The sequence below is a fragment of the Prinia subflava genome, chromosome 5, assembly GCF_021018805.1.
Source record: "Prinia subflava isolate CZ2003 ecotype Zambia chromosome 5, Cam_Psub_1.2, whole genome shotgun sequence".
NCBI lineage: Eukaryota > Metazoa > Chordata > Aves > Passeriformes > Cisticolidae > Prinia > Prinia subflava.
The window spans coordinates 40,237,547-40,264,487 of NC_086251.1; the positions used below are offsets into that span (position 1 = coordinate 40,237,547).

Sequence of the window (26,941 nt, forward strand, 5' to 3'; positions counted from 1 at the left end):
GAGGAGGAGAGAAACAAGGCAGGGCAGAAAGGGTGCCTGGGCTCCCTGTGTGAGAGAGCTGCTTTGCATCCAGTCAGCCCCGGACAACGTAGCCCCACGCTCCACAGGAGCCTGAGTCTTGCCTGGGCAAGGTGTCCCAAGCAGCTGTGAGGGCTGCTTGGGACTGCATCCATTTCCTCAGTGAGAGGCAGGTACCCTGCAGTGATGGCCAGGCTGCTGGCCAGGACCTGCTTCTTCAAAGCTCTTTCTCAGCCTCCCAGATGCCCCTCTGGGCTGGTGGCTGCCAGACCCTGGAGCCACGGGCCGCTCACTGCCTACATGCCTGAAGCCATCGCCTTCCCCAGATCCAAGGACCACCAAGATTTGTACAGGGTGTCAGTGGAGCAGAGCGACATCTTCTGGGGAGCACTAGGAAGGAGCCGGCTCACCTGGATCACCCCCTTCCACTCTGTCCAGGACTGCGACTTGTGCCTGGGCAGAGTCTCCTGGTTCTTGGGTGGGCAGCTGAATGTGACAGGTAAGGAAGGAAATGGATGTGGGATTGTACCAAGTGCCTGCAGGTGCTTCCATGTGTGTGACTTCAGCTCTAGAAAGTACTGGAAGAGCACAGAGTTAAAGGTCTGGAGAGGGGGGGGATCCCCAAAAGGACCCATTGGTCCTGCAGTGGCTGTAGTGTAAGGTTGTGGGTGGCCTTAAGGAAGCAACTGGGTTTCATCAGAAGGTTGCAGCTGGATTGGCGTGTGCTGAGAGCTGGGTTGCTCTCCCTCAGCCCCCATGGATCCCACAGCATTGCAGTAGCTCTGTCCTGCAGGACCATAGGCAGGAACACCGAACCCTGTGCATTCAGCAGGCAGGGTTGCTCTCGGTCATTCCTGCTCAGTGAAGGCAAGATGTATCTGTAAAAAGCGAAATACAGAAGCAATGAGCCATATTGTCACCACTGTAGTGGAAGGCTCTTCTGTGACTGGGGCTATTGCCTTGGGGGGGCTGTCAGGGGAAGACACAGGGCTGGTGACGCTGTGTTCTGCTCACAGTGCTGTTGGCCCCCATGTTCAAAATACGAGTTAGACCTCTGAGAAAACCAGATCTTATGTAATCTATTTGGGAGAGAGAGCAAGAGTTATTTGCCTTTGGGATTTGACATCTTACTCTTTCTCCTTTTATATACATTTCTTTCTCTCCTGGAAAACTACAAATGGTCAGGAGAAGAAAGTTGGTATGCAAGCTGTGGCTGCATCATCCCATGACTTCAGCAGATTTAAGGAAAACAGAGAGTGAAACAAGGCTTCCAAGGAAACTGCAGCTGTCAGCAATGGGGGAAACTTTACATGGAAGAACTGCAGCCAAAGCCTCAGCTTATGATGTCCCTGGAAAGCCAGGGGCTGTGTACTCTGTATTTACCCTGGCTCTTTTCCATCTTGGACAAATGCACTCTGCAGCGTTCCAGTGCAGAGCTTCACTTTGTCCTACATTTGTTATTTAGGAGCACCGCCACTAAAAAACTACCCTAGTTCACCCCGGAGGCAGCTGCAAGGCAGTGCTGGGTGGAGTAACGACTTAGTTAATGTTTGCCAGAGCTCTGAGGATCCTGGGGATGTCACCTCCAAAGGGACTTTAGGCGTTCTCTGCTCTGGACTGCATGAGGTCGCAGTTAAGGAGGAAGCTGATAGTGGGGACTGGCAGGTGTTGGAGTGGTGAGGAGCATAACAGGCTTGGGATGGCGCCTGTGGTCTCCTGCCAGGTATCCACAAAGGTTGCCCAAGGCTAATGCTAAGAACTCACACACAGCCCTGACTTTGACCTGAGAATAGGACTGCTAGTCCTGGCTTTATGAGAGGTAGGAGACACTGAGGGTTGCTCTGTCAATGATACTGGGTTTTCCTTTCCAGTGAATTGTCTGGACCGTCATGTCCATGTAGCCCCAGACAAAGTGGCCTTAATCTGGGAGAAGGATGAACCTGGAGAGGAGGTACGGGTGACATACAGGTCAGTAATTACCTCTCAGCATATGAGAGGAATATTGTAGCACGCATGAACACTGCACAGGGCTGATCTGCTGATGTCTGTCGTGTGAGGGAATGCAGCATCCCTTCACACAGATCCAGAGTATGGTAGCTGTTGGCTTGCTTGTGGTGATCTGAAACTTCAGCCTACCCCTTGATTAAATCTTCTGGGTCCTGAGGAGTCCCTGCCTAGCTGGCAGACATCAGCCCCCTGGGACAGCCCTGCAGTGCTTGTAGGTAAGAGACACAGGGAAGTCATACATGTGCCTTCCCACGAAGGTTCCTGTTATCTAAACTTCTGGGTAGGTGTCTGCAAGAAAGGCAAATTCACAGCTCCGAATGTGTTGAGAAATCCAACACAAATCCTCTTGTCAGCAGTGCTGCTGGAGTTGGCTCTCTGGGGGGCTGACTGTCCAGCCCTGCTAGGTTGGTCTGGGCCCTCCCACCTTCCAGCTCAAATTGCCTGCTCTCTGAGTCACTGCCACAGAATTCACCTAAATCCCCCTGCACATCAAACAAGTCCCTCTGTCCTCTATGACTTCAGGCCTCACACGACAAATATGACCAGCCACCCCTGCCAATCCCCATGCATGGAGAGCCTTCCATAAAATGATTCACTGATGGCCAAGTTGTGGTTTCTGGGAGGCAGACTTCTTGGGAGAGGCATCTTGCTGCTCACTGCCTTCCTACAGCTGTTGTTCCTGCTTGACCTCAGCTTTAGCAAAGCACAGGACTCTGCTTTGGGGAAAGATACCTAACTTCTCCCATGTAGCCTCCAGCTGTGCAGGGTTGTGTGTCACACTGGTTGTACAGGTTGGTAAGAAATGTGCAGGCTGTCATTGAGAAAGTCAGCTGAGGTGTTGTGGGTTTGCTGAGCCAGAGGAATTGCCAGTGGCTGCTGTTGTACAGAAATCATTCTAATTTATGTCTTTTCCATAAATAGCAGTCTATGTTAGAGACTGTCTTCTTTCTTTCCCACTGATTTTTACAGCTCTCCCGTGGTCTTCCAGAGTGAGGAGGGTTAGGGTATGTAGAGATATAAGCTGTGTCCTTGTGACTCTGAGGTCCCCCATCTTTATGCACACAGAAGATGTGCATAAGAAACCCTTTAACCAGGTAAGATCTGTAAGAAAGTCTTTAACTGTGTCATTGCTTCTTTGGGCAGGGAACTGCTGGAGCTGACGTGCCGCCTGGGAAATACCTTGAGACGGCAAGGGGTGAAGCAGGGTGACAGGGTGACAATCTACATGCCCCCGTGCCCACTGGCGGTGGCCAGCATGCTGGCCTGTGCCCGCATTGGGGCTGTGCACGCTGTGGTGTTTGCTGGCTTCAGCGCAGAGTCTCTCGCTGACAGGATCCAGGATGGTAAGAGGCAGTGGGTAACAGTGACATATTTCCCTTGGGGGACAGTGCGGAGCTCAGGGTTGTGTGGATGGCAAAGGTTTTCTAAGTGAGACTCCCTGGGCTCTCTGAGGGTATCCTGACATAATGTACAGTCATGGAGCAGGTACTAGCAACCCAGTAAATGGGATGAGCTCACTAAATATCTTCCAGCCCATGGGATGAACAGGTTTTCTCTTTTGTCTATGGGAATGGAGGATTGGGGTACGACTCCTGTAAGGGGATGCAACACAGACAGAAATGAATGGGAAACCAAGATGCAAAGCTGCTGTCCTAAATGAAGGACATGAGTACTAAGGGTTGAGAGACAGAGAAAGAAATGAAAGGTTAAGGTAGAGCCAAACTGCTCTGTGACTGGTAGAGAGGGGCAGAGTTGCTTATGTGGCTCTTCTATCTTCTGCAGCCCAGTCGGAGACGGTGATTACAGTGAACCAGGGGCTAAGAGGTGGCAAGATTATTGAGCTAAAGAAGACAGTGGACCAGGCTCTGAAACATTGCCCTGGAGTGAAACGGGTTCTGGTTTCCATGAGGACCAACAGCAAGGTTCCCATGACAGCTCTAGATGTGCCCCTGGAGGAGGTGAGAGGCTGCCCAGTGATTTTGCCACTTCTCCTGGGCAAAGTGCTTGCTCCTGATGCAGAGACACTGGGTGGAGAGAGGATCTCACCTGGCCATGGCAGTTTTCCTGGCATTGACAGAATTTGGGGACATTGTCCCACAGCAGCAGTGGCAGTCAGAGCTGCACACAAGTTCAAGACAGTCCCAGTAGCCATTAGGATGGGAACTGGTGTGTCTTCCCACACTACCAGCCCTGTACTGTCAGGGGCAGGCAGTGCAAGCCAGAGCACATAGCAGGGTGGACAGGGGCCTAGAAACACAGGAGGCATGGGCTGTTACTTTGTGAATCCAGCCTTGGACTGTCACTGCACTGTCACACATGGGTCTGCTGGTGGACCTGGCATGTGCCTGTTACCCACAGCACACAGGGTGGCTAGGCTGCCAGCATGGAGCACAACTTCTGAAGAGGTGAGCTCCTGCTATGCATTTCTTCTGCAGGATGTTTGTGGGAAGCAGGGTGACACAGGTGCTCAGAGGGGAGACTAGGGAAAGAGGTGCACAAGCAGGTGTGGGGACAACCTGGCAGGCTGTGAGACCCTGGGAGAACTGCTGTGCTCTTTCCTGCAGGAGATGATGAAGGAGGATGCATACTGTGAGCCTGCTGTCATGGACAGTGAAGACATGTTGTTTCTTCTCTACACATCAGGCAGTACTGGCAAGCCCAAGGGCTTGGTTCATTCCCAAGCTGGTTACTTGCTGTTTGCTGCTCTCACACACAAGGTAATGAATCCCAGCCACAAACTGCTCATGAGCCAGCAGCTCATAGGCAGTGCAGGAAGACACATGCTCCTTCTTGCATTATGAGCTCATCTTTATCCAGTGCAAAGCCTCTGGGAAGCCCTCCAAGCCCCAGCAGACCACATGTGGCTACAGGTAGTGCTCCACAGCAGGGTCTCCCAAATACATACTGCTCTGAGCTACTTTCTTGGCTTTTATCTTTCATTGTCCTACACTACAGAACCATTGGATAGGATGCTCAGCCTTGCAAGAGTAATTTTATATTACTGGGTTAGGAGGAGAAAGCCAATTGGTTCCTCGAAGCTGTGGTTTTCCTAAATGTGTCCACCACAGCTCAGGTGAGAGATCCAAGGCAGTGCTTCTGGGAGGAGCATATCTGACAACACCTGTAAAATTGGTGAGTGACCTCATGACAAAGGATCTATATCTGAAGAGTGTGGGTCATCTTTGGCAAGAGGAGCCCTTTAACCACAACACATGCCCAAAGCAAACTTAGAACTGGGTAAAAGGGCAATTAGCAATTGCTGAGCCCAGCACAGAGATGCCTTTGGCTGGAGGAGTAGTTGGAAGGAGCATTCCTATGACATAATATGAGGTTCCATGCAAGAGGGAGTTCTTACCTGAACAGTCCCTTAGCTTTGGATCTGGGTCTTCCTGAGTGTCACTGCAGTTCCAGTAGTGCCTCAGACCACACATCCTGTGACAAAGCAAGCTCAGGGCTGGCTGGGTGTTCTCTGCTAGCTGTGAGTGCTGAAGGCCATACCTCCTGGGGCATGTGCTAGAGGTGTGGAAACCCTTGGCTTTCCTGTGAACTAAGCTGTGCCCAGTGTGATGGGTGACCCTTCCAAGACCATCAGAGTAGGTTTGCAAGAGCCAAGGCTGTCATTCCAGAATGGCAATGCAGGGGAGGAGCAGCATGTGGCTATCTTAGCTTCCAAGAGCACTGAAAACCTGGACACAGGGCTGACACACTCAGATCCCTCAGTTGGATAGGGCAGACTGCTGCTACCATAATTCACTGCTCCACTAAAAAGAGACAGAAGAACCAGAAGAAACTTCCATTATGGCACCTCAGAACACCTAAGGCCCTAGAGTCCCCAGATGAAAGTCAGCAGGGAGCTGCAGGAAGAAATGAGCAGGTCTGAAACCACAGAAATCAGAGGAGACAGGAAGAAGTGGTAGGCTAGTGAGAGAGTGGCCCCTAGGAAGCTTTCCTGGCACTGAGTAAATGAAATGAAGAAGAGTGCTTTAGGAAGCTGGTTGTGTTGCTGCCAATATGACAGCACTCAGCTCTGCACTGCACATCGTTCCTTCATGTTCCAGCCTTGCAGCCAAGGGTCTTATGAGGAGTAAATGGGGCAATGGGAAGAAGAACTTGTTTTGCTTTCTGCCTGCAGGCACAGCACTGCACTCACCCAGCTGAGATGGAGAGATTCCAACTCTTGTGGGCAGGCTGGGGTTGCTCTGGGCCAAGGCATCACATGGTCCCTCTGCTTGCTGCCTCACTGCTCCTGTGCTGGGCTCCTTGCTGAGCTCAGTGGGTTTTGAGTGTTTACTGTCCATCTGGAGTCCAGCAGTGCCTACAGGAGGCTCATGGAGTCCTCTACCACTTGGACCTTGCCTACAACTCCTCTCCTTCCACATGGTCACATAAGTACAGAGGCACCCTTCCTGCCCAGAAGGTTCTGTTTTCATGCTACAGGATCAAAATGTTGGATCAGCCTTGTCTAGATAGCAGCAAAAGGAAAGAAAGGTTGTACTTCTCTCTATTGGAAAAGAACAAATTTGGCTGTGGGGTTTGTTTGTTTGTTTGTTTTGGGGTTTTTTTAGTTTTGTTTTTTTTTTGTTTTTTGTTTTTTTTTTTTTTGTTTTTTGTTTTTTTTTTTTTAATGTGTCTGTCTCCTGCATCTTCACAGCTTTGAGGTTTTTTAACTTCAATTTTATTTAATTAATTTTTTTCTGATTTTTTTTAAACACTTTGCAGGAAGGTGTCCCTGCAGGGATGGTAGGAAGACAAAAGAACACAGTAACATTAGGGCTGACAGAGAGTACACTGTTCCCTGTTGTGGCCCTTGCCAGGAATGCAGGCCCAGGTGAAACTCTCACTGCCTCTCTTTTCCTGTTCAGTACGTGTTCAGCTACCAGGACAGAGACATCTTTGGCTGTGTGGCAGACATCGGCTGGATCACAGGACACACCTATGTGGTCTACGGCCCCCTCTGCAATGGTGGTACCACTGTCCTTTTTGAGAGCACTCCTGTCTATCCTAACCCTGGTGAGTGAGGTGGCTCATGGGAGCTGGGACATTCCACAGCACCCTGAGATCCACAGCAGGCAGGGAGCTGGTGGCTTGATGCCAGGACATGAGCAGCAAGGGCTCTGGCCTCAGCAGCAGCCCGTGGGCTGTGCACACTAGAGAGCTGCAAGGGAAAGAGTCTTTTCCTCTGCTTAGAAAGCCACTGCTGTTTCTCCAGGGGTGCAGCTGTTAATCCCCCTCCCTCCCTGCAGAAGGAGCGCTAGCAGGGATAGGTGATGTGAAGAAAAAGGGCTGCTGCTCCTGAACTGCTTCCATACATCCCACCATGCGATTAACTTGGCTGAGGGTCGTGGCACTGCTGGAGAGTCTTTGCTCTCACCTCTTCTTTCTCTGCCTTGATGTTGGGCTGGGAGGACTGGTGCAGATACTTACTGGCCCTGTTTCCATTCCAGGCCGCTACTGGGAAACAGTAGAGAGGTTAAGAATTAACCAGTTCTATGGGGCGCCCACTGCCATCCGCCTGCTCCTGAGATACGGCGATGAATGGGTGAAGAAGTATGACCGCTCTTCCCTTAAAGTGCTTGGCTCAGGTAGGTGCAGCAACATGGGCTGGGGCAGCCAATACTTGGACATCACATTGTGCCTCTTCCCACAAATGCCAAGAGTAGCAGCACATGAGACCCCAGAGTCAGCAGACTGCACTAATTCAGCTCTGCCCCCTTGTCTTTCCCCTTGCAGTGGGAGAACCCATCAACAAGGAGGCATGGGAATGGTACTTCTCCGTAGTTGGCGAGACACGATGCCCAGTAGTGGACACTTGGTGGCAAACAGGTGAGATGCATATGATTCCTTGTTCCAGCTTCTGCTCTCCCAGGCTCAAGGAGTGACCTGCTGCTTTGCTGGCCAAGTGATAGTGGTTGTTGCTGACAGTCATGTATGAGCAAGGCTGTAAGGGCCCATGAGCACCCAAACATAAAAGAGGAAAATGGCCTTTAAAGCTAACCAAGACAAACATGGCAATTTGAGGGCATAACTCAACAGATCCCTGTGGAACTAAGAAAGCACAATCATCCTCCTGCAAAAACCCCTTCCCCAGCTCTCTGGCAAAGCCAGCCCCAGCCTGTGCAGTGTGTAGTAAGGAACAGGGCAAAGGCTGTTGGCAAAGCAGTGCTACTTGGCATTCCTCGTCCCTGACTTTGATGAGCATTACAGCTTCTTTTCCTTCAGAAACAGGAGGCATCTGTATCTCACCCCGTCCTTCTAATCCTGGAGCTGAAATCCTTCCAGGCATGGCTATGAGACCCTTTTTTGGGATCAGTCCCTCCCTCTTGGATAACCAGGTACATTTAAGCCCTGCAGTCCAGGCTCTGGCTCAGCCCCATTTCCCCCAGGTACTTGCAGTGTGTACTTGCGGATGGAAGTGGAAATGTGTAAGCATGTCTTTTCTGCTCATCTCTGCTAGACAGCAGCTTTCCCTTTCTGGAGAGGGACAAACAGGAAAGCTGTTCTTCCAGCTAGTGCAGAAATTGAGTTGTTGTCTAGCTTGCACTGTCCTGACAAAAGATGCTGTGTTTGGGCTCCCTGGCACATCTTTCCAGGAAGACAGGGCTGGGCAGGGACAGCCAGTCTCCCTGGAGAGCCCTTGCATCCCACCATGGGAGGCAGTTGGATGCAGACTTATGCTGGGAGAGACTAAGCCTGTCCTGTTGAAGTGAGGCACACAGGACCCTCCTCACTGCCCTCCCTGACAATTCCTTCACAGGGTTTTAAGAAGGAAGTAGCTAAACATCCCAAGTACCTTCAGCCATGGACACTAAAAGGTAACTATTTTACAGGGAAATGTCCTTCTGGAAAATGATGTCTCTGGAGCTCTTTGCATCTCACAAGCCTGGCCTGGTATGGCACGAACCATTTACAATGACCACAAGAGATTTCTGGAAACTTACCTGACTCGTTATCCAGGTAAGGAGAAGATGTGGCAGGACACTTGCACACGTTTGGTTGGGTATGGTTGGGTCTGCTTGCTGGCCTTCTGTATGGAAGCAGGATTGAGGAGAGCTGGTACTGCTCCTTTGTTCTTCCAGAGGCCCTCCACAGTCCTGAGCCTTTCATCTCCCCAGGTCTATCACAGGACTGCCCCTCACCAACTTCCCCAGCTGAATTACACATTGTTTTAAGTGGATCTGTCCTTCTGCCCCTAGTACCCTTGAGCACAGACCTCTTGCTGCATCTCTTGGAAACCCTGTCAGCCTCTGTGACTCACCCAGAGGCACTGAGCAAGCCCAAGACTGTGTCTTGAGGTAATGCGAAGAGGAGAAGCAGCAAGACCACAGGCACCTACACTGGAGCAAAGCGCTCCCAGCACTTGGTGATGAGACAGGCACAGCATTAGCCAGTACACTGCAGAATGAGGGCAGGAGCCTGATGACAGAGCAGGTACCAACAGAGGCAGAAGACTAACAAGGAAGGTAGGCGCATTTACCCTTAGCAGTTGAGGAAGAAGCAGAATACATGGGCTCTGAAGCCAACAGAGAGGAGGAGGGGAAATGTGAGAGTATGGCTGCTGAGCAGCTCATGTGCTCCCTCCAACCAGTGACTTTGGTACGGTTCTGGCTACTGCAGGATTTTTCTTCACTGGAGACGGTGTGTATCGTACCAGTGAGGGCTACTACCAGCTAACAGGACGGCTGGATGACATCATTAACATCAGCGGACACCGGCTGGGCACTGCAGAGGTGGAGGATGTTGTGGTAAGAGACTGGGTGGGAGGTAAAACCATCCAAACTAAAGCAGTCACAGGCAGGAGGAAAAGACCAGTGCTTGCAGACCTACTGAGGCAGGAAGGAAAAAGGGCAGAGGCCATTTGAGACCCTTCCTTATGTCCCTGCATTACTGTGGGCTGCAGCAGCCAAGTCAAGTCAGCTCCAGGTGGCAGCCAGCCTGCCAAAAGTGAAAATTGAGTGAAACCCCTGCCCTGTTCTCTTCCAGAATCACCATGCAGCAGTGGCAGAGTCTGCTGTCATTGGCTACCCACATGAGATCAAGGGAGAAGGTAAGATGCTTTCTTCCCTGCCCTGAAACATCTCTTGGGGCTGTGGCACCGCAGTGGAAAGTGGCACTGGTAGCAATGCTGTGTCCACACCATACAGCATGTTAGTGCGGATCTCAGCACAGCCATCACAACCTGCACCTGTACCACAGACCAGCTAGGCTTTGCATAAGGTGGGAGCAGCATAAGGTGGCAACAGCAGTGCTTCTGTTCTGGCCAAAAGCATGCACAGTTCTGGCTACAGAGCACCCCCTGAGGCTACCAGCAGAGAAGGACTCTCCTGGCACTAGGTCCAGGCAGGATCTCAGGGGCATAGTATGCACTGAGCTCAGTAACCTGACGGTCCTCCTGCCAGGAGCCTACGTGTTTGTTGTGCTGAAGAAGGACAGTGGCTACACACAGGAGATTCTTGCTGCCGAGCTACAGGAGCTCATCTCAAAGAAGATTGCTAAGTATGCAGCTCCAGATTATGTTCAGGTAACACAAGCAAGTTGGTCCAACAGCCACACGGGCAGATTGGCTGAGCCCCTTCCCTCAGCCTTGACTCTGCTCCTGCCCATCACAGGTCACAAACCGGCTGCCCAAGACACGCTCGGGAAAGATTATGCGTCGGGTGCTACGGAAAATTGTGGAGGACAAGGCCAGTGAGCTTGGGGACCTAACCACCCTGGATGACCACGAGGCTGTGCAGCAGATCATAGACGGACACAAGCACCTTGTGGAGCAGCAGAAGGGCCACTAGCTTGGCTCTGCCAGCAGCCACCTCCTCTTCCTTCACTGCAAAACCAGGGAACCATCCAGAAAAGCCACTAAGCAAGTGGTGGCAGTAAGTTCTCAGATCATACCTCCACTGCAGTCTTGGAGTGACCTCTCCACAACACAAGAGACCCTCAAAACCTGTCTCCATACACCCGTGTAGACAAAGGCAGAAGAGTAAGGGGAGACAAGCTGTTTGGTTCCATGAAAGCAGAGGGCAGAAAGCCCTCCTTGAGGTTCCTTGTGCCTTGCAGTAACTGCAGAGGTAGCAGCAGGCAGGATGTCCAGCCCTGGATAGGGATACTACTCCTAGTTCTGCTCTGCTCTTTAGTAATAGTCTTTTCCAGGACCATTGCCAATATACAAACATCTTTCACAAAGCAAACCCCAGAAAGAAAACATGCAACAGTCCGGTTAACAAATATTGACTCTTCTCCATAAAAGCATTTTGAAAACTGACCCCAGGTTTTAATACAAAAATGTTCCTTTCACCTGTAGCTGTGTGTTATAAGGAGAGCAGAGACATGCCCCTTCTCTGTGCTAGCTTTCTCCTTCCCTTGTCTCCTGCTAGAAAACACAATTCTCAATAGAGCCACAAGGTACAGAAATCTTCTGCAGAGCTGTGTATCAAAGACAGAGCTCCTAGCAAGGCACAGACGGCAGAAAAGGAGGCTGCATTCTAGCCTCACACCAATGTATCCCAGACAAAGTGGAGGTTTCTCTGGCTGTTGTTTCTACAAGACCCATGAGGCAGCATCTTCTCTCAGGGAGGCCGAGCAGCTCAGCTTCTTTCTCCCATGAGAGCTAGGGAGGCAGAAGGAGGCTGGGAGAAGGATGGCATAGTTGTATCTGCTCTTACTCCACACCATGAGTTCAGACATACTCTGTGTCTGTCAGCAAAATCCAGAACTGGTCTTGCACTGTTCGACACAGCTGCTAGCTTGGCAGCTCCATGTCTGCTATTGAGAGCTCTTCCACAAGTGTGCAGGTTCTGTGGCTGGGCAGACGAGGGCATGTTTTTCAGTGTCCTTCCTCAGAGTGGAGTCGCTTCACCTTCTCACATCGAGTAAGCTCCCATCTTCCCTCCCCATGAAGTTTCAAAATCCAGCTGTGGAACTGCAATTCAATAGCACAACATTGAGGTGTGTCTCTGCAAGGGCATGGTCCACCCACAGTGAGGTCCTCCAGCCTTAGTCACTCCCCTCTGCCTGCCAGAGACTTGCTCTACCTCACCACCAGGAGGAAGGCGTGGAGCACTGCCTCCCCGTCTCACCTTTTCCAGGCTGGGTCTGTGTCCCACACTGATCAGTGTCATGCCCAGCTGAAGGCACATACGGTACAGTTCATGCTCCACCTCTTCTGTCAAGGCGCTGGTGGCTTCATCTAACACTGAAAGAGAAATCGTAAGCCCCACAAATTCCTTCCCAACCAGACATCTCCTGTAGGCAAGAGCAGCAATTCCCAAGAACATTTCACATATTAACTCACCAAGAGCGTCTGCAGAAGGCAAGTGAGGAGAAACCTAAGGACTCTGGTATTCCTCTGGCACAGCTGGTGTCAGGCAACGAGGAAAGGTGTCCTTCCCCTCAAGTACTTGAATTCATCCAAACCACAGCGTTCACCTCACTCCTCTTCCTCAACAGCTGCCAGCCACTGCCTCATCTCAATCATTGCAAAAGCTAAGACATGACCTTTTCCATGCAGACCATGTTCCAGAGTGCCAGGCTGAACAACAGTCAGTGTATTCTTCCAACAGACCCTACATGGAGCATGTAGGATGGCCTATGGCACCTTCCTGACTATTAAGCGTAAATACTAAAGACCTGGAGCAAATAAATTCAAATAATCTCTACAGCTTTTAGTCTGCAATCCACAGGTTCCTTCTGCCCAGACATCACTGAGCTGTGCCACATGCTTCAGGGGAAAGAGAGGTACTTACATGTAGCTACCTGCTACCAAAACTGGCTCTGTTCACCCACATCCAATCTGGCCCTCATGGCAAGTCCTCCAACGGCTCAAGCCCCCAGCAGAGCCTCAGGAATTGGCCCCATTAGCTAATCACAGATGCTTCTGTGGCCCCTCAGGACTGTTTCTCCCACTGCTCCTTGTCTTCTTTTGTTACATCAGAGCTAAACCTTCCATATTGCCCCACAACCATACATATGTTCATGAGCTTCAGATATGACAGCTGCTGCCACACTCCAACACATGCACTTCTTTACATGGCAACTGGTGAGCAGGCTGACAGAGTTCTTCTTCTGGTGCCACTGGACATGGACCATGAACATTAATCACCAGTTCCCCAAGAAGAAAACGTCTTATGTACAGCCTCTTGATTTACCACCCTCCACACAAATAATGAAATGTTTTCACATTTCACAAATGAATCCTCTGTGTGCTATGCTGCTAAAATAATGGCCAAGACAAAGCATGTTCCTGGCACAAAAGGGATTTCATGAGCTGTCTCTGTACCAGCTTCTTTATACACCCGAGGCCTTGTCTTTTTTTCTCCCCTCTTTTGTAGTAAGTCACTCACCTGCATATTTTGGCTGGAGGTAGAAGAGTCGTGCAAATGAGAGCCTCTGCATCTCCCCTGGGGACAGGATGTCATACCTGCAGCAGGGTTGAGATTGAACACTTTTCTCAAGAAACAGAGCTCGTTTGCTGAAAATTTTATGGCTTCTGATATTGGAGACCAGCAAACAACTGTCCCCGTGTGTCCCTTGTGCCCCCTCCATGCTGGGACTGGCTCTGCACCCCTGTACACAGTCAGCTGCCTGCAGAACACCACAGCTGGTGCCTGTTGGCATACACGCTTGGGGCATGAAGGCTTTGCTCCTGTACAGTGTCCACGTCTCACAGAACACGGACACAGATAAATCCAGCAGCAATGTGCATCTGCTTAGAAGTGTTCCCCACTCAGAAATCACCCAAATACACACAAACAGTGAGCTCCCTTACCAGTTCCAGTCCACCTGTTCATCCAGTCCTCCAGCCCTTGCCAGCAAATCAGTCTACAGAGAGCACAGCAGACTTGTGAACACAGTCCCCAACCCTGTCAGCCTATGGCCCTGAGCATAACCACCTGCTTCTTTCCAGTCTCCCTTTCCCCACTTGAGCTGAAGTTGTACCATATCTCTCCTCCTCTTTCTGTCCCATAGACAGTTGTGTCCCAGGTACAGACAATGCTCCCACATAAGTTCAGCACACAATCATGCTGTGATGCCACAAAAAATCATCCCTTCTTCCCGCACTGGTGGCACCAGAAAAGAAGGCAGCAAAGCTACCTGTGACTCACCAGCCCAGCCAGCTCCAGGAATCGCACAATCCTCTCATCATCTGCAGATCCTAGGGAAAAAGCCACACAGGATAAACAGAGGCAGTGTGTGGTGAGGCCACTGCTGAATGAAGGAGTTGGTGGGGCAGGAGGGAAGAACTGGAGTATCTCCTTAGGTTCAGTGTAGCTGACCTGACCACTTAGTTATACTAGATTCTGAGCTTAGGCAGAGATAGCCGCAAAGACTGACCTTCCTTAAAAATGTTAACCATGCCTGCGAGCAGCATACCAGGAGGTGGCTGGGCTCCACAGATACACCTGAGATTTGCCTCAGTCCATGGCCACAGCCAGAACACAAGAATCCAGGCTTCAACTGCCAAGGCCGTGCTCAAGAGTTGCTCTCTTAGAGCTGAGACTGCACACTACAAGTGGTGGAGTCATGGGAACGGGGTTCAGGTAAGAGCCAGCAAAAGGACCCCGTGTGGGGAGAGAAATACCCCAGGGTGGGTCAGCTGTGGAGCAGAACATTGAGCTGGTACAGTCAGTATCTATGGAAGTTGAGCAGAAGGGTTGTGCATCTGCCATAGACCTCTGTGAAGCTGCCAGGGAGTCACAACAGTAGCTGATGGCTGTAGTTACTCTCAGCAAGATTGTGACTCCCAAGTGTTTGAAAGCAGCAGGTAACACTGCTGGGCATCTCCCAGCTACAGCAGACCATATGTGGTCTGGCTTTGGAAGAGGGCAGGGGAATGAAAGGATCCATATATTCAGACCTGGGACATAATTTTGAAAAAGTGGAACAGTAAAAGATGGAGGTGGATGGAAAATGAGATGAAGGCAAACATGACTTGCTGAAAGTCACGCTATACCAAACAAATCAGATGTATCCCAACGGCAACATATGTCTAGCACAGCAGGAAGAGCATGGCCAGCTTGTCCTTATTGTACTATAACAGCAAGTTCTAATCAAGTGAGTGCTGCCTCACAAAAGGAGGGGGACACAGAATTGACCTTAACACACACTAATCTGCTAAGGAACACCAGAGCAACAAAAGCAAAATGGATGAGTGTTCCTGATGGGTTACAGCAGGGGAGAAACTGCACAGTGAGGCAATACCACAGCATTGGTAAATTGCTCTAATAGATTTCCACAAACCTGAGAGTGGATAGATCTCCTTCAGAGGATAGATCACCTGTTCAACAGAAGAAACCATGTCAGAGGGAGCTGGACACTGTCCATCAGAGATGCAACAGCATGAACTCAGGCATGAGGGAAGAAGCAGCCACAGGCATCCTGCCTCTTGCAGGCCTGTCTGCACCCCAAGGGTTTGGAGGGCATGACCACACTCTGGAGCAGAGCTGAGGCCAGAGCAAAGACAGACCCTGGGCTCACCTGCTCACGCAGGCTTCCATCAGTGAAGAAGGGCCGCTGCGGTAGGAACACCACTCCTCGGGGGCCAAAGCAGGTCAGCATCCTGATGCTCCCTACACAAAGACACTCATCACACCTGCAGGGCCAGGCAGAAACTCCCCACTGCTCCGTGTAGTCCTGTCCCATGAAGTAGCCAACAAGCCCCCACGAAAGTGTGTTTGCAATGCAGAACAAAGCAGTGAGAGCCAAAGACTGTGACAGAGATGGGTGGCTCAAATCAGTGTATCAGTGACACATTCACCATCACATGGTGGCACTGGCCTCACAGACTGCCACACTGTCGCCTTTCAGACTCAGGGTAGCTTTGGTTGAGAAAGAGAAGGCTGAGTCAAGTAGCACTCCTTACCCCGCGTGCTCTCCCAGAGTCCTCCGAGGACCCTCAGGAGAGACGTCTTCCCTGTACCAGTGTTTCCCACAATCATCACACTGTTTCCCTGTGAGATCCTGAGGCTCAAGTCCTTGATGAGCAGCTTGCCAGAGGATGGTACTGAGAGTGTCACTCGCTCCAGAAGGAAAGCTGTGTCCCTTGGCACTGGGTCCTCCTCAGAATGGCTTCTGGGCCACCGCCAAGACAAAGAACGAGAGATCCAGGGGTAAGTGACCATGCTGAGACTAGCAAAGATCAGACACCTTACACCTCCTGTGCATCTGTGACAGTAGCCCTGCCCACACACCCTGGGAATGACAACTGACAGTAAGCACTGCCTGCTCCAACCAAATGCATGCAACAGACTGTGACACCAAGGGCCACCTCTATCCCATGGCAACCCTTGGCAACGCTGGGACATAAGCTGCAAGCCAGCCAGTTGCTGAGAGGAGACTCACCCATCCAAATCCCAACTGGCTTTGGCTTCTGAGTAGTTACCATTCTTTTTTCTGCCAAGGCTCAGCAAGGTCTCCTGCAGTTCACCAATCCTACAAACACAGGAGGTTGCATGAATGCTAGAGACAATTCCAGCAGCCTCCTCACAATATCCAAACTTGCCCATGCTTGCACACAAGCAACTGTTTCTTTTCTTTTTTTTTTAGCACAGACCTGGGCAGAGTCTTGTCCTGCACTGCCCTTTCCTCCAGAGATGTGCCCACAGATAAGCTCACCTGTGTGTGTAGCCAGCTACATCAGTCACAGTGCTGGAGAGGTCTATGAGCTGGCTGAAGCAGCCAATGAGGTAGATGGAAACAAAGGCATTCTGGGGAGAAATCACATGCCAGAGTAAGGGTCAGCGCTGAGCTGGGGCCCTCATCCTTATTCCATGACTGCAAGGAGGCAGCCTAGGAGTCCACACATTTGGCCACATCAGCTGTCTCAGCAAGATGAATGAGGGGTAGTGAAGTCACCCAGGGTGATGGGAGTGAAGATGACCACATTTGAAAGAAGCAGGGTTTCCCTGCTCAGTACAGCAGGTAGACACATGTCCTGTCACCCAGGGATGGTGTCTGCAGAGTCCCTGATGGCCTGCCTAGGGCCCAGCATGCTTGCCCAAGTCACACAGACCCATGCCACCAACCCTGCCTCACCACCTTATATGGCTCGGAGCAGGGTGTCTCAGCCTGCAGTGCCCACTTAGCTATTTTTAGCTCTGCATTCTTTACCACAAGCCAGTTTTGAATATCTGGTAACGAGTCAGGTCAGGAAGGTGAATGCAAGCCAGCGCAGCCTCACTGGTGGCCAGGCTCACTACAGGCAGTAGCCCAAGGGCATAACCGTGACCCACAGCACTGCTGAAAACCAGAGACTTTCTGACCTCCTGGTTTTATTTAGACACAGAGGTCTGAGCTAGGAAACGCTTATGTAAATGTGTCCTTGACAGTTCTCACGCCCAAGTTAATCACATACCAGCTGACTACAAGCTCCCATTTCCATGATATCATGAGTAGGGACAGTTTAACCTGAAGATCAAGTGCTGCAGGTTATCTAGCCCCAGGGCCACCAACCCCATGTGAAACCTCTATCCTCAGTGCTTGCTCACCCTCCACAATGAGGTCACAGAGATTAATTACCCTTAGCTCACCTTGCTGACAAGAGCACTGAGCTCTGTTGGACTCAGGTCACCGTAGACCCCAGAAAAGATGGGAATGGCAATGACCACGTAGCTCAGGATGCTGCCCAGATAATCAAAGGTGTTGATCCCAACTGGGCACAAGCACATTGAAAGAAGACAGTGAGTTAAAGCAGAAACCTCTGTCCCAGCCAGGCCCAAGTGCCTGGCCCTGAGCCCAGTCAGAGGAAGAGCCATGTTCTTGCCTCAGGCCTTTATGATGAACCAGAGCAGAAAACCCCATTTTGCAGGATAGCACAAGTATCAGGGTGAAAATCCATTTGCTAAGCAAAGAGCACTTTGGGGCAGGCCCCTGAGCAGAGAATCATCGCCCAGACACACAGCTCAGGACTACTATGGGGCAAAAGCCACTTTGCCTGCTTGTTGCTGTGCTTCAGGAGCCTGACTAATTCACAATAAACAGGAGGGAAGGGCAAAAAGGAAGCTCTGGGGTGAGATGGTTTGCCATGAAGCATGTCTTGGGAGATAAGATCCCAAATTCCCACAGACACTTCTGTTCAGGGTTCTCCTTCAATTACACTGCTCAGAAGCCCACTGTGCTGCTGAGATCAGGAAGAGCTGTCTTTATAGGGGTCATTTAAAGAAAAAACTTGGGCTCAGTGAAAAAGGGAAAAGGAATATTTTCAGGGGACAACTATGCTTAAGGGTCAGGCTCTACAGGAAAGAAGTTTCCACAGCTCCCAACCACATATACAGTCCCCAAAGCTCAAGCCCTTCCCTCTTTTCTTGGCATGTGAACACCTGCCCCACAAAAAGCCAGATTCTTGGTCCTCTACAATTTCACCTCTTTATGAGGCTTTTACACAAAAGGATTCCCATTTAGCACTGCAGGAGGCATCCTCTGTTCACCCTCAGGGCTTTCACAGACCAGCAAGAGGCAGAAGAAGAAAACACAGCACCCACCCAACTGCTCTACCAGTAGAGTTTCCCAGCCTGTGGGCCACCACAATGGAGTTACCACACTTTTTTTTCAGCCCCAGTCTGCCCACTCACTGTATAGCCACAGCTCCTTGCCTATCAGCTCCCTCTGGGTCTTCAGCAGGCTCTGCAGCCTCCGGTCTGTGCGCATGTGCTCCACTCGCCCAGCCCTGTAAAAATAAGATTGCAACACGCCATGGACATCCTAGAACCACGGGCTTTAAAACTGAAGCTTCGAACAGGCCTGGCACCTTTGCTTCCAACTAAAAAGCTCTTTATTGACCAGGAACTGAATAGACAGGACTGCCTTCCTGAATGGTATCATCAAGAAACTGACTGAAGCAAGCAGTCCTACAAATCTCCCCCAGAGCCCATGGCTGCTGCTGTTGCAGCAGGAGAAGGTAAAGCCAGGCCAGACACTGTTAGCAAGGCTCTAGCCTGAAGCACTGCACACCCAAGGTCAAGCACAGTTCTCAACTACAGTCTGGCTGGAAAAGAGGGATGGCACTGCTACACAGCTGGACTCAGAAAGGAGAGAGCAGAGGAGAGTCCAGGGGGTGATAATCAGCCCACATGGCCTGCATGGCCAGCAGCCTCAGCCCACCTCTTCCCATTTCCCACTCCACAGGAATGGGACAAAGCCAAATCCTGAGCAGTGCAACCCCCAGTATGGTTACCCCATCTCCACATCTCCCCCCTCCCCGGGCTATGTCCATCAGGTCAGCCCCCACACAGGTTAGTGGTGATGCTCCAGGGGCCAGGCTGAGCCAGGAGCAAGGCAATATCTCCTAAACCACCACCTTCAAGCAAGCGTGACAGCTCCTTCTGCTGCTTTGCAAGGCCTGGGCTGCCCTCAGGTGGCAAATGCAGAGAGAGCGCCACATGTCACTTCAGACTCCCACCTGCCATGGCACCTATTGCCTCTGACATCAACAGAGGCTTCTGCCCACTACACAAACCATGCTCCCATCATGGTCTATGCAACAGGGGAGTCACTAGGGCCCAGGAAGATAAGGCCAGAAGCAGCACAAAAACACAAATAAGATTTTTGAGGTCTCATTTCTAAAGATTCTCAGTTCATAGAAAAATACATTTTCTCTCTCAAAAATGTGCGTAGTTAGAATTCAGTTTGGCTGTACTGCCTTAAAACACACCTTAGGTAACTACTGAGCTGCAATCTTTGCTTTCCATGTATTAGGAAAGGACAAAGGCTTGGACACAAGGAGTTAAAGGTGAGTAAGGAACCAGGGACATTTGTTCTAGAGCTATTATTCTGTTGCAGATGAGGAGAGATTGCTGTATTCATTTCCTCTTTTCCTCCCATTCACTTCACTTTTAAAGCAAGTTTGCCAAAGGCTTAGTAACAAAAGTAAAAAGGTGGCAGTGCTCTGCTTGTGTTTCTTCCTTTACTGAAACAATGTTTAGGCAGTCTTAAGAAGACAAGGTCACAAGCTAGAGAAGTTGAGCAATCCAAACCAGTCACTCACCACATGCTCCTCCTCTTGCAGGATTCTAGGAATACAGCCTATTAAAAAAATCCTTTTTTTTAAAATTATGATACATACCATGAAAATACCTGGTTGTGTGCAACTCAGCTAAATTCTAGTTTCACACAAAATGAAGCTTTTCTATTAAAACACTGTACTGAACCAAAACATTCTGTTTTCTGGTATAATAATGCACTTTCCATTTTCTACTTAGAAAAAAAAAATTCTAAATTGTGAGGGAAAATACTGCTTTCCCCAAAAGTACTTAAATAAGGCCATGTAATTACAGTATCTTTTCCATTCCAAAAAATTATCATTAGCCAGTAGGAATCAATTAGAGTACAAAGAAAAAACTTAGACTTGCCAGTGCAAACCAAGATTGATTTTGGTTACTTAAATCAGTTTCATGCCTATCAATATAAGTTGTTATGAAATCAGTGACTGTGAATCAAAGCTGTGGGGACAGCACCACAACACTTGAAATGCCTGCTCAATACAGCATGAAGGAGCCAAATACAGATCAGGGGCAGGGAAGACCGGACAGGACACGTGCTACAATTCCTGGAAGAAGTGCAATTTCGCAACATATAGGGCAAAGGCAGACTCGTGACAAGAGAGAAACAACAACCTCCTTCCGCCCCAACACAAGCTACACCAAATTCATACCTCTTTTCCTGGTGAACCAAGCAGCAGCTCAACAGGTTTCAGGGCATCACTAAATGGGGGAGGTGCTGCTGGGCTCCGACTGTGTGCTCAGCTCAGGGATAAGTGTCATTGAGCAAATTCAGAGCACCAGTACAGCATATGGAGAGTCAGGGCACAGACTGACCAAGAGGAGCAAAGCAGAGGTAAGGTGGCCAGGCAGCAGCTGGCACACCCACAGAAGACATGCAGGCAAGGGGCCAGAAGCAACATGCAACAAGTCCTCAGCGGAACCAGATGCAATAAGACTTTGAGCAATCTTCCAGGCAAGGACCTGACAAAACATCAGTAATGGTCTCTAAGCCAGCACCAAATCTGTCTGCCTCTGAGGATGTTAGAAGGGAGGCAAAGGAAAGACAGATGTCTCCAGTTGCCATGGATTATTTCTGCAAATGATGCACAGAATGCAAAGAACAGTGTCAGGGCTGTGTGATGCTGCAGTGGAAGGGATAGAAAACTGCAGCAACAGAACTTGGGCTCCTTTGGGATAGGTTAACACAACAAGGATGCTCTGAATTAGGACAATCCTTTTGAAGATACAAAGAAACACTACTAACCTGTAGAAAGCAGCTGGTTCTGCATTGACACGAATCTGCATGTGCTTGAACCTGTACAGCCAAAAAACATAATTGTGCACAAATGCTTAGTGAATTATGTAGCCAAAACCGTTCCTAGAGGAAACTTATCTTGCATGTTAGAGCAATGATCTGTGGCATCTCTTGACAGAAATACTCAACAGGCTCAGAAAGGCACCAGAGACCAAGGCTTAACATAAGCTGCCATCATTCAGGGCCATCTCAGTGGTGCATTTGTTTGATATCCTGCTCTCTGTGCGCATCTTCTTAGCTCTTGGGCTTACTGTTTGCTGCCAGTCCAGCATCTCCACCACACAAAATCACCGCAGCCAACTGCCCTGGGCTGGGCTCTACAACAGCTTATGGTGCTGTCCCTGGATGTCTTGAGCCTCAGGGAAAGCTAAAAGCCCGTGCTACACACCCAGCCAACCCTGCAAGCAAGGAGGAGGAGGTGAGTTACAGAGCATATGGAAAGACTGGGCTAGTTTAGGAACCCAATGAAGGCAGTGGTGAAGCAGAAACCTCATTTCTGTCAGTAGATGCAGTTCACTGAATGTGCATCTGCACCCAAGGAAGCTCCATGTGCAGTTTTCTGCAACACATCCCTAGCAGAAGCACCAGCAATGAACAGTCAAACTGCTTGAAGACTGAGCTGTGAGACTGAACCAAAGGCATTGTCTGCCATGGCACAAGACTGTGAATGGTTAGCAAGGGCTCCACACACTGACTTTGAGGTACCATTGCACAAGTAGCCTTCTCTGAGTGTGGGGACAGTCACAGACAAGAGATGTAGCTACATACACAGCCCTGAATAGGGACAAAAAAGAAGCTTTCACAGGAGATGCCAAGGGGCAGTGAAAACACAGCTCTGCTGGGACTCACCTGAAATCTCCCTCCAGTTTTTCCTGCTGCACAAGTTTAGACACAATTGGGCTCATCAACACTTTGTTAACCATCGTCCCAATGACAAAATACCCAAAGATGCTCACCGGGCCTAGCCAGCCTGTGCTACAGAGGAGAAAGAGAAGTCAGCTAATAATCCAAGCAAAAGGACACTCTTGCATCATTAGGCTCAAGCAGTCAGAGCCCTCTGCTGTCACCTCTCTTGGCTTTCACAGAAGTTTGGGGGCCAACACTGCACATCCCAGCATCCCCAAGGCAGAGTTCCCTTTGGAGTGTAGAGATCACTCACCCATGTGTACAAATATCCATCTGGGGAGTTGTAATATGGGTGGCAGGCTCCAAAAAAAGAACACATAAAAGAGGTGTGCAAGCAGGGCCAGGATACATCCTTACCTGTGAAAGCACTGGTATGTGTAGTAGGCCAGTGTGAAGGGTGAGATGACGAGCTTGCTGGCCATGGAGCTGAGCTGCCTGCAGAACCTCTCCACATCCTGACTGATGCGCTGGTCCCTGCTCAACACAAAGAGCCATTGACACCATTATAGCCCAGAAGCAAGAGCCACTACTAAAGCCCTAACAGGGCGCAAACCAGGCTGTTTCATTGCATGAACACAGAACAGTCTGCAGGTGAACAACCTTGCCTGGGAAGGACCTGCAGCTCCCCTACAGGAGGCCATTTTCATGGCCCAGCAAGACCCACCCAAGGGCCTTCATGGCACCCAGGAAGAACTCCTGCCATTGCTTTCACCCTGTTCTTGTATTTATCCCTTGTTCCACTTTTAACAATATTGTTCAACACTTGTGCTGAAGGTCTCTGCATCACTGTCCTTTACTCCTCTCCTGGAACAACTCCCACACTATGAAAAAATACTGACTGTCCTCCTAACCTTCAGTATGGGGCTGAGATGCCATCAGACCCGAGCCAATCCCCCGGCTCTGCATGGAGTGCCTCTGCATGGAGTCCCTTTGCTGCAAAGAAGTGCTTCCACCCCAGCTCCCAAGAGCAGGAAGCAGCACACACTTCTCACCTCACTTGCAGTAGGCACATGGGTGACAGACCCTCAAGTCCCATCTATCCCGCTGCTAAGCAGGAGTTGCACTTGGGATAACTAGGAAGAATTTCAATATATTTACTCCTAAGCACCTCATCTGCCCAGAGCACATGGATGAGGACTTCAGCCTCTGTGCTAAGCTCCAGTGGAAAGGCCACAACTTAATGCTGGAGTTCAGAATGAAGAGCAAGGATGGACTCCTGCTTAGTCTCAGTGCAGATACAACCAAAAGGACATTCATGTTTTAACACTTCTGCAGTTCTGGAACAGCAATGGATTTAATTCTGGGGCAGCTTTCACTCTGACTGACCTTATGGCCATAATTTTTCCTTTTCCTCAGACTGTAATATTCAAAAAAAAATGTAACCTATATTGTGCTATAGTCTCATAGAAGGATATTGTTTTTTCCAATCTATTAACTGACATGAAAACACATGAAACACATGAAAGCATCAACTCAAATGCCCTGCTAGGTGCTGCAAATGTTTGTATGCCCCTCAGAATCCATTCTTCATTCCTCTGAAATGGATGACTCCATGCATTTAACACTCAGTTTGGTTTGCATTGCATAATGGGAGGTCTGTGTTGCTCTAGTTTGTTCTCTAAGTACCTGGTGCAGGGAAGAAAAACTCTCATCAAGGAATTGCAAGATGAGGAGAATTTTTGCAGTGGTACCAAAACTGCACTACAGAGTAAGATTGAATGTTGGAGCAGAAGCAAGGTATAATGAGACATGCTCCACATTTGGTCTGCAAAGGTCAGGAGAGCTGTCTCTTTTGCTGCAGGGCAGACTGACCCAGTTGTCTTCTACATTTCACTGCACAATATGAACACTTTCCCCAGTTAAAAATAAACCTGAGCAGAATAATCATGTGATGAGGGGCCTCTGTCCTCTTCTCCCCCTCGCACCCCCAAAGACAGGCCTGCAGGAGCTTCTGGCTTCAGTGTGCTGCACTGCCTGGCAAGTGCTGCATGCCCTGGTGACAGACATGGTTTTTTAACCTCTCCTAGCAACTCCATGCCACTGCAAAACACTATCAGAAATGAACATTTAATGATAGTGGGAGTAAACCCAACAGTAACCTGGAAGTGCATCAGCTTGATAATGATGACCTACTGCCAAACGTGTAGAGTTGTTTGACCCAAGCTGAGACCTCTCCCCTTGCTTGCTGCTCCCCCTTAGATACCCAGCATGTTTTCTTGCAGCAGCCACACAAACCACCCTCCTCTGCAATAAAGGAGCAAGGACAGGCAGCCAGTAGCAACAGGCAGCAGAAGTGCAGAAGCTGCTTCAGTTTCTTGAAGTTTCCACTATTAGCAAGTTATGAGTCCCAGCAAGGCAGCATTTTTTCCCCAGGACCATGGGCATGGTCCCCTCTCGTCACCAACATGGGAAATGCCACCAACGCAGTGATTAGATCAGAGATGCCCACTTGAGCAGAGGAGAACTTGGAGTCTCAAAACAACAGCATAACAACACATTATTTGGAAAACATTCCCCCTTTATTTCTAGTTTTTCTTTAATAATTACTTTAAATTCTGGAAGGGGAAGAATTGGGGAGATTCTACACTGAGACTAGCTCAGCTGGTTAAAACATGGTGCTAATAATGCCATGGGTTCAGTCCCTGTGTGGGCTATTCACTTAAAGAGTTGGACTCAATGATCCATGTGGGTCCACTCCAACTAAGAATATTTTGTGATTCTGTGACCTCTCACATGATGTCTAACATAGGATTTTTTTAGCTCTTCACAGTGCACAACTATGACAGCAGTGCCCTGTGTGCGAGGACAGGCCGGAAGGCCAAGGTCCACACACAGCTGTGAGGAAGGGCATTCGACCTCTGCTGCACAGCCCAGGTAGATCAACAGCTCTGCAGTAAGCAGGACAGTGCACAAAGCAAACTGGAGCGGGACCTCTTGGGGGTGGCAGCTGGGATCCACAAGGAGAGACTGAATGCTCCTCTTGTATTTCAGGTCACCACTGACACTTCCTTGCAAGGGAACAGGAAAGGGAAATGCAACCCTCATACAGTGTGAAACAAAGCCCTTCCTGGATGTGGCTCCCAAGGGTTATTAAACCAATAAAATATAACTAAACTGTGCTCAGCTCAGCAGATTCTGGTGTTTGAAGTTCAACCAGAATGGGAACTTCCTAATGCACCAGCTGTGTGAAGAAGAGGAGAGGCACTGCTGTCTCCAGCCAGGCCCTTTGCAACATCACAGTGTCAAGAACTGAGTTTGCAGACAGCACATTTTATAGCAGCACTAGATCCCTGTTCCCATGGGATCCACTTTTCTTGCAGCTGAAACATCGTGTCCCTAAAACCATCACGACCAGCAGTCACAGGAGCTCCCAGCAATAGGTATCACCTCCCACCGAGGTAGAAGAGGGTGCCTAGATTTGTGCCTAGACAGTAAAAGCTTCTAGGGCTCAAGCCCCTGCCCAGAGACATAGAGAAGCCAGGAAAAGGCGTGCAGCAGCCCAGGAGAAGCCAAGCAAGATACTGAAAGAAGCTGCTGGCAGCCTACGGGTTATCGATGTCCTCACGCAGCACGTGCAGGTTGTAGTAGACCTGGCCTTGGAAGTAGCAGCTGTGGAGGTATTCAGTGAGGGATTTCCTCCAGTTCACATACATCATGTTGCAGATAAACTGGTCGAAACTTTTTAGCTGGAACAAGGGTAAAGAGATGGATGGGGAGAGATAAGTGAGAACAACCATTTTTTCAAAATGAATTAAAAACTAGCAGTTTGTACTAGTGATCCAGGGCATGGGCAGACTTGAATCCTCTGTCACCAGGATCATGCCAGGATCCATGAGTAGCTTTCCCTTCCTTTCCCAAGACACATAAGCCTCTGGTCTTACCGTGGAGTTCACAATGATCAGAGTCACGGCAACGGCAGTCAATGTTTTGAATCCGGAGAAGTCCTTGTTCCCTAGGACCTCATAGTACTGGCTGGGGATGACGCCAACCTGGTAAATAACCAGCTGCTCTGGAGGAGAAAGGCAAGCAGGGGAAGGAATTGATGGACTGCGGTGACAAGGCAAAGTGAGAGACCACTTTGGGTGCAGCCCCCCATCCCCACCACCCTGGCTCACCCAGCAAGGCGACACCGAGCAGAGTCAGGAACATGAGGGCGCTCGGGGAGGGCCACCCAGGAAAGAGCACGGCCAGGAGCCGTACGAACCGCCGCAGGAACAGCCCGTCCAGCCGAGAACCAGCCCTGCAGCGGAGGGAGACGGGGTCCGGCAGTGAGCTCGGGGGTCCCACTCCACCTCCCCTCCGCCCCGCCCCGGCCCAGCCCGGTCCGTCCTCACCGCCCGCCGGCCCCGGCGCGCCCCACGCTGCCGCTGCCCCCCGCCATGGGCGCCCGCCGGACCGAACCAGGCAGGCCAGACCGGGCTCCGTGGGCGCTTCACATGAATATTCATCACCTTTCCTCGCCCTGCATCGGGCCCGCCCGGGGGCGGCCGCCGCTGCCGCTGCCGCGCGTGGCGTCACCACAGCGACCCCGCCCGCCAGCCCCGCCCCTGCGGCGGGGGCGCCCCCTGGCGACACACCGCGCCGACCGCGGCCACAGCGCCCCCTGGCGGCGCCGTGCGCGTGTGCGCCGTCAGCGCCCGCCCCGCCCGCGCGGTCCCCACACGGCGGAGCCGGGCCGGCCTTCCCCGGCGGGCGGGCCTTCCCCGGCGGGCGGGCCGGCCTTCCCCGG

At 50.5% G+C, this 26,941-nt stretch overlaps 2 protein-coding genes across 9 annotated transcripts; one reads left to right on the plus strand and one right to left on the minus strand.

The window, feature by feature from the left end:
- On the plus strand, positions 1-25,739 carry LOC134551393 (acetyl-coenzyme A synthetase 2-like, mitochondrial). 4 transcript variants are annotated; one of them, XM_063398979.1, is made up of 14 exons: positions 1-517; positions 1,890-1,986; positions 3,169-3,368; positions 3,808-3,983; positions 4,590-4,742; positions 6,888-7,035; positions 7,470-7,607; positions 7,756-7,848; positions 8,245-8,357; positions 8,853-8,979; positions 9,640-9,767; positions 10,006-10,069; positions 10,422-10,543; positions 10,632-11,089. In XM_063398979.1, the coding sequence occupies exons 1-14, from the start codon at positions 205-207 to the stop codon at positions 10,806-10,808; spliced, it is 2,049 nt and encodes a 682-aa protein (XP_063255049.1). In that variant the 5' UTR covers positions 1-204; the 3' UTR covers positions 10,809-11,089. The 4 variants fall into 4 exon arrangements, with proteins under 4 accessions (XP_063255049.1, XP_063255051.1, XP_063255050.1 ...); XM_063398982.1 differs by having other exon boundaries at positions 378-517; positions 1,890-1,969; XM_063398981.1 differs by lacking the exons at positions 10,422-10,543; positions 10,632-11,089 and adding an exon at positions 25,204-25,739.
- On the minus strand, positions 11,233-26,795 carry ABCD4 (ATP binding cassette subfamily D member 4). Of its 5 annotated transcripts, none has more exons than XM_063398985.1 (19): positions 26,664-26,795; positions 26,328-26,452; positions 26,094-26,221; positions 25,759-25,898; positions 22,570-22,686; positions 22,156-22,281; positions 21,256-21,306; positions 18,585-18,679; positions 17,544-17,665; positions 16,630-16,721; positions 16,357-16,446; positions 15,878-16,086; positions 15,493-15,584; positions 15,256-15,292; positions 14,121-14,170; positions 13,784-13,836; positions 13,359-13,435; positions 12,096-12,211; positions 11,233-11,938 (listed from the first exon to the last, which is right to left on the minus strand). In XM_063398985.1, the coding sequence occupies exons 1-19, from the start codon at positions 26,678-26,680 to the stop codon at positions 11,843-11,845; spliced, it is 1,833 nt and encodes a 610-aa protein (XP_063255055.1). In that variant the 5' UTR covers positions 26,681-26,795; the 3' UTR covers positions 11,233-11,842. The 5 variants fall into 5 exon arrangements, with proteins under 5 accessions (XP_063255055.1, XP_063255054.1, XP_063255053.1 ...); XM_063398984.1 differs by having other exon boundaries at positions 15,878-16,083; positions 26,547-26,685; XM_063398983.1 differs by having other exon boundaries at positions 26,547-26,685.
- Between the last annotated feature and the right edge of the window lie 146 nt (positions 26,796-26,941).

Coding starts and splice junctions, on each gene's coding strand:
- LOC134551393 (XM_063398979.1), top strand. CDS start 205: ATGGCCAGGCTGCTGGCCAGGACCTGCTTCTTCAAAGCTCTTTCTCAG. Junction 1,987..3,168: donor GAGGTACGGGTGACATACAG/GTCAGTAATTAC, acceptor TTCTTTGGGCAG/GGAACTGCTGGAGCTGACGT. Junction 8,358..8,852: donor CCTCCCTCTTGGATAACCAG/GTACATTTAAGC, acceptor ACTATTTTACAG/GGAAATGTCCTTCTGGAAAA.
- ABCD4 (XM_063398983.1), bottom strand. CDS start 26,593: ATGGCGGGGGGCAGCGGCAGCGTGGGGCGCGCCGGGGCCGGCGGGCG. Junction 26,453..26,546: donor CGCGCCGGGGCCGGCGGGCG/GTGAGGACGGAC, acceptor CCTCCGCTGCAG/GGCTGGTTCTCGGCTGGACG. Junction 17,666..18,584: donor CAAGGAGCTGTGGCTATACA/GTGAGTGGGCAG, acceptor GCTTGTGCCCAG/TTGGGATCAACACCTTTGAT.